This window comes from Saimiri boliviensis, chromosome 8 (genome assembly GCF_048565385.1).
Source record: "Saimiri boliviensis isolate mSaiBol1 chromosome 8, mSaiBol1.pri, whole genome shotgun sequence".
In the NCBI taxonomy this organism is placed as follows: Eukaryota; Metazoa; Chordata; class Mammalia; order Primates; family Cebidae; genus Saimiri; species Saimiri boliviensis.
The window spans coordinates 3,562,548-3,574,246 of record NC_133456.1 but is presented as its reverse complement, the minus strand read 5'-3'; the positions used below and the strand labels follow the sequence as shown (position 1 = coordinate 3,574,246).

General features: G+C 46.0%; 1 protein-coding gene across 4 annotated transcripts; it reads left to right on the top strand.

Annotated features, from left to right (window-relative positions):
• Positions 1-377: 377 nt before the first annotated feature.
• On the top strand, positions 378-11,639 carry RPP14 (ribonuclease P/MRP subunit p14). 4 transcript variants are annotated; one of them, XM_039477660.2, is made up of 6 exons: positions 378-477; positions 5,243-5,340; positions 5,444-5,528; positions 10,624-10,700; positions 11,031-11,109; positions 11,551-11,639. In XM_039477660.2, the coding sequence occupies exons 2-6, from the start codon at positions 5,264-5,266 to the stop codon at positions 11,605-11,607; spliced, it is 375 nt and encodes a 124-aa protein (XP_039333594.1). In that variant the 5' UTR covers positions 378-477; positions 5,243-5,263; the 3' UTR covers positions 11,608-11,639. The 4 variants fall into 4 exon arrangements, with proteins under 4 accessions (XP_039333594.1, XP_039333596.1, XP_074259702.1 ...); XM_039477662.2 differs by having other exon boundaries at positions 421-443; XM_074403601.1 differs by lacking the exon at positions 378-477 and adding an exon at positions 478-554.
• The last annotated feature ends 60 nt before the right edge of the window (positions 11,640-11,699 follow it).

The following is an 11,699-nucleotide window of genomic DNA, read 5'->3' as shown; positions in this document are numbered from 1 at the left end:
CTTGAGGCCAGGAGTTCAAGACCAGCCTAGCCAACATGGTGAAATCCCGTCTCTACTAAAAACACAAAACTTAACCAGGCATGGTGGCCCATATCTGCAGTCCCAGCTACTCCGCTCCAGCGCACTGCAGCTTGGGCGACAGAGTGAAACTGTCCCAAAAAGCCAACAAAGCAATTGTTCAGTGAATGAATGCATGCATGAAGAAACGGATGACTGTGAAGCACCGTCCAGGGCAGAATAAACACGCCCTAAACAGCACTCTAAGCAAACGGCATGCGCCGCCTTCCCGGAGTGGACACCAGAGGGCGCCGAGCTCGGCCCCTCCCAGCTCCGGATCAGGATGCGCGCCTGAGTCCTTAGGAAGACGCCGCGCGGTGTCGTCATATCCGCCGGGGCGTCACGCACGGCGGGGCGGGGCGAGGAGAGCCAAACGTAAAGACACCGTGAGTTTCCCGGGCCTAACTCTTTCCGCTGCCGGTGAGCGCCAAGCGTTGGCGGGTGCTTACGGGGAACAGGGGACTGGGCAGGCGTCAGGCTAGTCCGACGGAGACTGGGTAGGTAGGAGCCCTCCGGAGGGCGGCTGAGGCGCGGGAGCCGTCTCTGTCGGCCCCGCCGGCGGCGCATGCGCGGGGCGGGCGCCGCGGACTTGGCTGCCGGTCGGCCTCGGCCCCGGGTGTCGAAGGCCTCCGGGCGGCGCCGCGTAGGGTCTCGGCCGCAGAGCGTGGCTGCTAGGCCCGGGCGGGACCTCGAAAGCGTGTCCTGTGCCCTCTTCGTGCGCCCGGCGCGTGGTGAGCGCTGAGTAGCGGAGGTTGAAAAAAATGGAAAGCCGCCCAAGTGCTCAACGGTAGGGAGATTGAGCGTTTTAAAGTGATGGATTGAGTCCAAAACCCGTGCGTTGCACGCCCACTGTGCCCGGCCCGTGTTTCAGGGCCAACAGCAGTGAACTAGACAGCAAGATCCTGGAAGTCGACTTTCTGTTGGGGTGGGGGAGGGAAGTACGGATAAAGGCGTTAGGTAATTGACGTAGAAAAAGGCTATGAAGAAGAAGCGGACGGGGCATGGGGCTGGGGTGCGCTGTTAGCCGAGAAGGGCACTGGGCCAAAGCGAGTGAGATTGGAGCTAGGCCAGGAAGGAGGCAACGGTGTGAGCCGGGTGGCTCCCCGGAGGAGGAGCATTCCCAGCGTGGGGAAAAGCTAGAGCCGAGGCCCAGGGGCGGGAGCGAGACTGGCGCGTGAGAAAGGGCTAGGCCAGGCCTGTGTGGTGCTGGGCACTGAGTGGAGGGAGACTAGGCAGGGTGTGAGGCCAGAGCTGTGGAGGGAGCAGCCCTGTGGGTCAGGCAGCGCCTTGCAGGCTGCTCTAAGGACTTTGGCCTTAACTCTGGATAAAACGGGAACCTTAGCGAGGTTTTGAGCAGTGGAATGAAGTAGCTTGAGTAGATGTTAATAGATTCATTGGCTGCCTAAAGATGGAGAGTAGGGGGTATCAGTTTAGGAGCATCCCTGCAGCTTCTATAAAAGACTGACTTTAGGCCGGGTACAGTGGCTCACGCCTGTAATCCCAGCACTTCAGAAGGTCGGGGCCGGCAGATCACTTGAAGCCAGGAGTTCAAGACCAGCCTGAGCCAACATGGTGAAACCCCATTACAAAAGTTACCTGGACATAGTGACTTAACGCCTGTAGTTCCAGTTACTCGGGAGGCTGAGGCATGAGAATTGCTTCACCTCAAGAGCAGAGGTTGCAGTGACCCGAGATGGCGTCACTGTACTCCAGCCTGGGCTACAGAGTGAGACTCCACCTCAAAACAAATGAATAAAAAGCCTGACTTTATCCCAGCACTTTGGGAGGCCAAGGCAGGTGGATCACGAGGTCAGGAGTTAAAACCAACATGGCCAACATGGCGAAACCTCGTCTCTACTGAAAATACAAAAATTAGCGGGGTATAGTGGCACACACCTGTAATCCCAGCTACTCGGGAGGCTGAGGTAGGAGAATCGTTTGAACCTGGGAGGCAGAGGTTGCAGTGAGCCGTGATTGCACCATTGCACTCCAGCCTGGGAGACAAGAGTGAGACTCCGTCTTAAAACAAACAAAGAAAACTACTTTGAAGATGACGATGACAACCAGGCACGGTGGCTCAAGCCTGTAATCCCAGCACTTTGGGAGGCCGAGGCAGGTGGATCACGAGGTCAAGAGATCGAGACCATCCTGGTCAACATGGTGAAACCCCGTCTCTACTAAAAATACAAAAAATTAGCTGGGCCCATGGTGGCGCGTGCCTGTAATCCCAGCTACTCGGGAGGCTGAGGCAGGAGAATCGCCTGAACCCAGGAGGCGGAGGTTGCGTTGAGCCGAGATCGCGCCATTGCACTCCAGCCTGGGTAACAAGAGCAAAACTCCGTCTCAAAAAAAAAAAAAAAAAAAAAAAAGATGACGATGACACTGCCTTCGTGAGCCCACATCTATGGAGAGCCTGGTGAATATATTTGATACCAGTCTGTACAAAAGAGTTTCACAGGCATCCTCTCCTTTAATCTCAGAACAGCCTCTAGAGGACAACGCTGTCATTTTAATTGCAAAAAATATGTAACAAAATTTATTGTAAGTGGCATTAAGTAAATTCACAACGCTGTGCAGCCATCACCACTATCCATCTCATGAATGCTCCATAAGTCTTCATTTTACTGGCATCTAAGCCCCTGACCTGATTTCACTCCCCTACTTTAGGCAGCCAGCTCCATCAAGGCAGTTAGTAACACTAAAAAACACTTAGGTGCCAAGCAATGAAAGAAACAGATGAGGTTCTGTTCTCCCTGCCCTACTCAGGGGACACACTATTGATTGGGAAAGAAGCATCAGATAACTATTACTGCTGTCCTGAAACCAAGGATTCTTTTGAATATAATAGGCCTACCACTATCGCTTTTCCCTCATTTGAATACCTACTTTTTGTCGTAGTATGATAGTGGTTTGGGTTGGTTGGTTGGTTGGTTTTGGGGACGGGGTCATGCTCTGTCACCCAGGCTGGAGTGCAATGGTACAATCACAGTGCACTATGGCCTTAGCCTTTCAGACTCAAGCTGTCTTCCCACCTCAGCCCCTGGAGTAGCTAGGACTACAGGCACACACTACCATGCCTGGCTAATTAAAACCTGGCTCCCTAAACTGTTGGGATTGTAGGCATGAGCACCACTCCAGGCCCCAAAGTATTCATGTTTGTTGAATGGATTGGTCGATGTAGCTCCTTGATCCTGACTTCTTTTCTCCAGAGGTCATCATCTGGGAGTGCTTAGAACTCGGTCTAACCCAGAATGGTTTTGGAAATGCTGGTCCGTAGCTCTCTGACCTTGGATCGGTCCCTTTCCTTGACTGGGCCTCAGTTTCCTGGTCCCTGTAGTGGGTGATCCATATATTAAACAAATAGACAATGTTAAGAGATTGCATAGCATGGGGACTTAATTTAGAGCAGAGTGTCAGGAAAAACCTCCATGAAGAGGTGACATTTAAACTGAAAGTTGAAAGATGAGTAGGACCCATCCATGGGGAGAGCAAGGTTGCTGTGGAGCCAAGGAGAGGAACAGTCTACAGAGAGATCAGCATGTTGTACCTTCTTGAAAGTTCAGACCTTTTAGAAGCTGTATTGAGTGCCCATTCCAGAAATTCCTCTTCTCAAGCCATGTGCTGTTTATGCTCTCTCTTTCATGGATGGTTGTGCACAGACCTGGCTTTTGGACTGAAAGCAGGCAGACCCAAGATGGGAGGAGATGGCAGACCGGCCACCCCTCATTCTTCTGTTTGTGTTCTGTGTTGACGGAGAGTAAACGAGAAGAGGACCTTCAAGTCTTAGATTTTACTCCTTTAAGCCTTTTCTTTTCCTTTGGATTAAGAGGCATCATAACAGAGGTCTTGAGCAGGCTCAGGAGTGGTTGGAATCTCTGGGTACCCTTGGGCAGATGTTACCTATGCTTACTAAACCTCTGTGTTCTCTTCTCAAAAGTGGAAATAATAATATCTCTTACCTCAGAAGCATTTTGAAGACAGAAGCTAAGGCATGTGAAATGTTTATTAGCACAGAGCTTGGTACTCAGTAAGAAAAATTGTTAGCCAAAATTATGGTACTAGGTTTTAAGTAAGAGTACAGTGATTTGGCATATACAGAATATAAAAATTTGTATTCATATGGGTAACCTTAGTTTGACCAGAATTAGGTAAGTTACTGCGATCAGAAGTCTTAAAAACCAAACAGTCTGCCAGGTGCAATGGCTCATGCCTGTAATCCCAGCACTTTGGGAGGCTGAGGTGGCCAGATCACAAGGTCAGGAGTTTGAGACCAGCCTGGCCAATATGGTGAAATCCTGTCGACTAAAAATACAAAAAAATTAGTTGGGTATTGTGGCACATCCCTGTAATCCCAGCTACTCGGGAGGCTGAGCCAGGAGACTTACTGGAACCTGGGAGGCAGAGGTTGCAGTGAGCCAAGATTGCACCACTGCACTCCAGCCTGGGTGACAGAACGAGACTCCATCTTAAAAAAAAAAAAAAAAAAAAAACAGGAAGGTGGGGCATGGTAGCTCACACTTGTAATCCCAGCACTTTGGGAGGCCGAGGTGGGCAGATTTCTTGAGCCCAGGGGTTCAAGACCAGCCTGGGCGACATAGTGAAACCCTGTCTCTACAAAAAATAGAAAAATTCTCTGGATGTGGTGGCATGCATCTATAGTCCCCGCTACTCAGGTGTCTGAGGCTGTAGGATTGCCTGAGCCTGGAGATCCTGAGGTAGAGGCTGCAGTGAACTGTGATTGCACCACTGCACTCCAGCCTAGGTGACAGGGTGAGACCCTGCTTCAAAAAGAAAAAAAGCCAGCTGGGCGCGGTGGCTCAAGCCTGTAATCCCAGCACTTTGGGAGGCCGAGGCAGGTGGATCACGAGGTCAAGAGATCGAGACTATCCTGGTCAACATGGTGAAACCTCATCTTTACTAAAAATACAAAAAATTAGCTGGGCATGGTGGCACGTGCCTGTAATCCCAGCTACTCAGGAGGCTGAGGCAGGAGAATTGCCTGAACCCAGGAGGCGGAGGTTGCGGTGAGCCGAGATCGCGCCATTGCACTCCAGCCTGGGTAACAAGAGCGAAACTCCGTCTCAAAAAAAAAAGAAAAGAAAAAAACCCAACTAGGCCAAATTCTCAACAAAACGGAAAAATAGCATGTGCACTGGTCATTTCTAGCCCTTTTGACTTACTGTAGGTGTGATCAGCACTGGAAAAGATGCCGGCCCCTGCCGCCACATATGAAAGAGTAGTCTACAGAAACCCTTCCGAGCACCACTACGTGAAAGTCTGCCTGTAAGTTTAGTTTCCTAAGTTCTATTTTAGATTACTTTCTAGCGTGAATCCCAATAGAATGAAATTTAATATGATGTCTTTTTTTTTTCATGTTTTTTTTTAGAGAATTTCAAGATTGTGGAGTTGGGCTGAATGCTGCGCAGTTCAAACAGCTGCTTATTTCAGCCTTGAAGGACCTGTTTGGGGAGGTACGGAATCACTTGGTCCATTGAACACGCCAAGGATCTTTGTAAGAAATTCAGAAAGAATGCTTTTCAAACATTAAAAAAAATTGTTTTAGGCCGGGCACGGTGGCTCAAGCCTGTAATCCCAGCACTTTGGGAGGCCGAGGCGGGTGGATCACGAGGTCAAGAGATCAAGACCATCCTGGTCAACATGGTGAAACCCCGTCTCTACTAAAAATACAAAACATTAGCTGGGCATGGCGGCGCGTGCCTGTAATCCCAGCTGCTCGGGAGGCTGAGGCAGGAGAATTGCCTGAACCCAGGAGGCGGAGGTTGCGGTGAGCCGAGATCGCGCCATTGCCCTCCAGCCTGGGTAACAAAAGTGAAACTCTGTCTCAAAAAAAAAAAAAAAAAAGTTTTAATTGTACGACTCTGCATTTTTAACTTTTTTATTCATTTATTGTAATAAACACATTTATATTTCTTTTATCTCTTCATCCTCTCTACCCCCATCCTTCCCAGCCTCTGGTAATCACCAGTCTTTCTGTTTTCATGAGATCTACTTTTTCAGCTCTCACATGAGTGAGAAAATGTCTTTCTGTGCATGGCTTACCTAACAAAATGACCTCCAGTTCTATTCATGTTGCTGCAAATGACAGGATTTCATTCTTTTTTATGGCTGAATAATATTCCGTTGTAATATATACCACATTTTCTTTATCCATTTATCGGCACTTAAGTTGATTCTGTATTTTGGCTATTGTGAATAGTACTGCAATGAATATGAGTGTGCACATGTCTTTTTGATATTAATTTCCTTGCACTTGGATGTATGCTCAATAGTAGACTTGCTGGATTAAATGGTATTCTATTTTTAGTTCTGTTTTCTTTTTGTTTTTTTGTGTTCGAGATGAAGGCTTGCTGTGATGCCCGGGCTGGAGTATAGTGGCATAGTCATGGCTCACTGCAGCCTCAGCCACCCAAGCCCAAGTGATTCTCCCATCTCGGCATCCCGAATAGCTGGGAACACAGGCATGTACCACCACGCCCAGCCAATTTTTTTGCTTGTAGAGATGAGATCTCGGTACGTTGCCCAGGCTCCTGGCCTCAAGCAGACCTCCTACCTTGTCCTCCCAAAGTGTTGGGATTACAAAGTGAGCCATCACTCCTGACCTATTTTTAGTTTTTTGGGAAACCTCCATACTCTTCTCTATAGTGGTTGTACATTTACATTCTAACCAGTAGTATATGAGGGTTCCCCTAGAGATTATTTTAAAACTGTGTTTGAAGTTGCAGAAGTAGACTTTGAGAAGTGATGAATTTTGATATGTTTATTCTATTATGCCTTCTATTTGACAATGTGTTAGACAGAGGTTTGTTCTAGCACAGTGCTACTCAAAGTGTGGCCTAGACTGGCAAACTGCAAATTCTCTGACCATCTTGAAGAGATGAGGAATTTGCAGCAGAACCAGTGCACTATCACTTTTAATGAGAAAGTCTCCTTACGTGCTGGGCATTGTGGCACATGCCTGTAATCTCAGTTCTTTGGGAGGCTGAGGCGGGCAAATCACTTAAGGTCAGGACTTTTAGACCAGCCTGGCCAACATGGTGAAACCCCCTTCTCTACTAACAACATAAAAATTAGCTGGGTGTGGTGGTGCATACCTGTAGTCCCAGCTACTTGGAAGGCTGAGGCATGAGAATTGCTTGAACTCCGAAGGTGGAGGTTGCAGTGAGCTGAGATGGCACCATTGCATTTCAGCCTGGGCATCAGAGCAAGACTCCATCTCAAAAAAAAACAAAAAGTTTAAAAAAAAAAAAAAAAAAAAGGCTCCTTATGAAAAAAAGATGAACTGAACTAAACACTGTGATTAATTATACTATTGGTTTACATTCTGATTCAACTCCCTTTTTTGTCATAGGCCCACACTTTAAGCAGATTTGTCTTATTATTCCCTTAAGAACAGAAGTAGAGTTTTGGAAGTTGAGAGAAGACGGAGGATGCTCAGGAAATTATTTTCTGATACATCTGTCCATCAAATCAAATGTTTGTCTGTCATCAAAATATGCTAAGTACCTCATCAAAATTTAAAACTTGTATTTTGCAAAAGACTCTTAGGATGAAAATGGCAGGCACGGTTGCTCACAGCTATAATCCTACCACTTTGAGAGGCCAAGCGGGTGGATCACTTGAGCCCAGGAGTTCCAGACCAGCCTGGATATCTGGTGAAACCTCATCTGTACAAAAAATTTAAAAAATTGAGTTGGGCATGGTGGTGTTGTACCGATAGTCCCAGCTAGTCAGGAGGCTGGGGTGGGATGATTGCTTGAGCCCATGAGCTCAAGGTTGCAGTGAGCCGTGATCACAGCACTGTGGGGGAAAAAAAGGATGAAAAGACGAATTACAGACTGGGGGAAAATAATTGTAAACCACATATCCAACAAAGGACTAGTGTCTAGAATATATAAATGACTTTTGGCCTGGTGCAGTGGCTCAGGCCTGTAATCCCAACACTTTGGGGGGCTAAGGCAGGAAGATTGCTTGAGGCCAGGAGTTCGAGGTGGTGGTGAACTATGATTGCAGCACTCTACTGCAGCCTAGATAACAGAGCAAGACCCTGTCTCAAAAATAAAATAATAATAATAGGCAGGGTGTGATGGCTCACACCTGTAATCCCAACACTTTGGGAGGATAAAGTGGATGGATCACCTAAGGTCGGGAGTTTGAGACCGGCCTGGCCAACATGGCAAAACCCCACCTTTTTTTTGGAGGGGGGGGTGCCAAGTTCATTTCAGTAGCACAGAGCAAAACCCTGTCTCTACTAAAACTATAAAAATTGGGCCGGGCGCGGTGGCTCAAGCCTGTAATCCCAGCACTTTGGGAGGCCGAGGCGGGTGGATCATAAGGTCAAGAGATCGAGACCATCCTGGTCAACATGATGAAACCCCGTCTCAACTAAAAATATAAAAAATTAGCTGGGCATGGTGGCGTGTGCCTATAATCCCAGCTACTTGGGAGGCTGAGGCAGGAGAATTGCCTGAACCCAGGAGGTGGAGGTTGCGGTGAGCCGAGATTGCGCCATTGTACTCCAGCCTGAGTAACAAGAGTGAAACTCCGTCTAAAAAAAAAAAAAAAGTAGCTGAGTGTGGTGGCACACGCCTGTAATCCCAGCTGCTCGGGAGGCTGAGGCAGGAGAACTGTATGAATCTGGGAGACAGAGGATGCAGTGAGCCAAGATTGCACCACTGCATTCCAGCCAGGGTGACAGAGTGACACTCCTTCAAAAAATAATAATGAAGTAGTATCAAAACTCAATAGTAAGAAACCAAATAATCCAATTAGAAAATAGGCAGAAACATTAACAGACATTTCACTAAAGAGGATGTGTGGTTGGCAAGCACATGGAAAGATGTTTAGCCATTAGGGAACTGCACATTAATGACACAATGTGATACCTCTATGTACCTAGCAGAATGACTGAAATAAAAAATAACACTAAATGCTAGCAAGAATGCAAAGAAACTGGATCACTCATATGCTACAATGGGTATGTAAAATGGCGCAGCCATTCTGGAACATAGTTTGACAGTATCTTCGGCAAACTGAACATGCAACTGCAATAGAACTCAGCATTAGCACTCCTGGGCATCTATTCCAGAGGAGTGAAAACTTAGGTTCACAACAAAAGCCTGTACATTGTACATGAATATTCATAGCAGCTTCAATAACAATGAAACTGAAAATACCCCATATATCCTTTAATGGGTGAATAAACTATGATGCATTCCTGCTATGGAATATACTCAGCAATGAAAAGGAATGACCTATTGTCAGACACAACATGGATGAATCTCCAGAGAATTATGCTGAGTGAAAAAAAAGCCTACATAATGTAACAAAACATTACGTACTGGGTGTTTCCATTTATAGAAGACTCTTGAAATAAAATAATTATATAATCTGGAGAAAGGTTAGTGGTTGCTGGGGTGAGGAGTAGGGGAAGAAGGGTGGGTGTGGCTGTAACGGGTAGAATAGGGAGTCTTATGGTGGTACCATTCTTTTTTTTTTTTTTTGAGACAGAGTTTTACTCGTTACCCAGGCTGGAGTGCAATGGCGCGATCTCAGCTCACCACAACCTCCGCCTCCTGGGTTCAGGCAATTCTCCTGCCTCAGCCTCCTGAGTAGCTGGGATTACAGGCACGCACCACCATGCCCAGCTAACTTTTTGTATTTTTAGTAGAGACGGGGTTTCACCATGTTGACCAGGATGGTCTCGATCTCTTGACCTTGTGATCCACCCACCTTAGCCTCCCAAAGTGCTGGGATTACAGGCTTGAGCCACCGCACCCGGCCCCTTTGGTACCATTCTTTATCGTGATTTTGGTGGTAGTTACATGAAGCTACCCATGTGGGAAAATTACATATAGCCACACACAGGTATAAATATGAGTGCATGCATAATTGGTGAAATCTCAACCTCTGGATTTTACCAATACCAGTTTTCTAGTTTTGCTACTGTATTGTAATTATGCAGGGCGTTGACATTGTGGGAGACTAGATGAGAGTGCATGGAACTTCCCTGTACATTTCTTTGTGATCTCTTGTGAATCTCATTTTTAAAAATACAAAATTTAAAAAATATCCCTGTGTGTACCTGTATGTCAGGTAGAAAACTTTGTTTCTGGGATTTATATAGCTGCGAACAAACAGACATGGCCTCTGCCGCGTGGACTGATGGTCTTGGTTCTTGTAGTAGGAAAACATGTTAGGCAGTTAGTGACAAGAATGAAGAGAATTATGAAAGAGGAAGTATGGTGTCCTGTACAAGAAAGAACATAGCAAGCTGACTTTGTCTCATCTTAAAGATCAGTCAAGGAACAATTTAAATGAAGGCTCAAAGGATGAGGGACTGATTATCAGCCATAGGAAGAGGTGTAGGCAGAACATTCTAGACAGGGGGAGCTGTAATCAAATAGGCAACTCAAAGCACCAGCACCGTTAAATAAAATACAGCTCTTGTGGAGAATAAAAGCTCAAAACTCAGTGTTTGTCAAAACTTGACAAGCATTCAAGAATAATGGTGATAACAGCCTGCTCATAGTACTATTCCATATGCAGGTTGATGCCGCCTTGCCTTTGGACATCCTACGCTATGAAGAGAAGACCTTGTCAGCCATCTTGAGAATATGTAGCAGGTATGACAGAGAGTGGGGCATTTCTAGTATAACAAGGCAGAGAGACCGATGGAGAATTAGAGCAAAAATTCTTTCTTCTGACAATGAGAAGAATATTGTCATTGTGAACTCTGAGCAGCTTTTGGGAATTTAAACTGGGGTGAATATGAACATTCATCCACCAGAAACTTGTACTCTAGAAAGAGCAGAACTTATGCTTTGGTTACAGCTATACTTTCCCATTGATGGTTATAGTTGCAAAGTCAGAAGTGAATATTTCAGAAACCTTAGTTGAGATTCATACTGTTTTCTGCCTATGATATACTATGTATTTTTTTGATCTTTCTGCAGTGGTCTTGTCAAATTGTGGAGCTCTTTGACCTTGTTAGGATCCTATAAAGGCAAAAAATGTGCTTTCCGGGTGATTCAGGTAAAGACTGTCTCTCACATGTTCCAAACAAGACTGATAATGGCTCAATCGCTTCTTAATATACATAGCTCATTTTCGTGCTTGCATAAATGTAATATGGTTAACATGATCTAAGTAGGGGAAAATAAAGGACTTGTTTTCAAAAATGTGAGACACAACACTTAAGATTTTAAAGTCTGTGGGAGATTGTTCTGGGATAGAAGTTGCTACTCTGTGGTTAAGTCTTATTTTTCATTTAACACTTAATGCTTTGAGTGTTATATATTGGTATGCTCCTTTTGAGCTATGACTACTTGTTATCGAAGGCTTCCTCTTGGAATGCTCTTTAAAATGCTCCTGTACTCACTTTTGTTTATCCAGTAAAACTGGACATGTTTCCACATTGCCCTGTGCTTCAGTGCAGTTTCTCCCGATGCCTTAACCTTTTTCTTTCTCTTGTAGGTTTCTCCATTTCTCCTGGCATTATCTGGTAATAGTAGGGAACTAGTATTGGATTGAAGGAATAGTCTTCTATTTTGGAAACATTCCTCCACTCTCAGATTTATTTTTTTGGTGCCTGCATGTTTGAAGACTGAAGCAGGCTAAAAGCT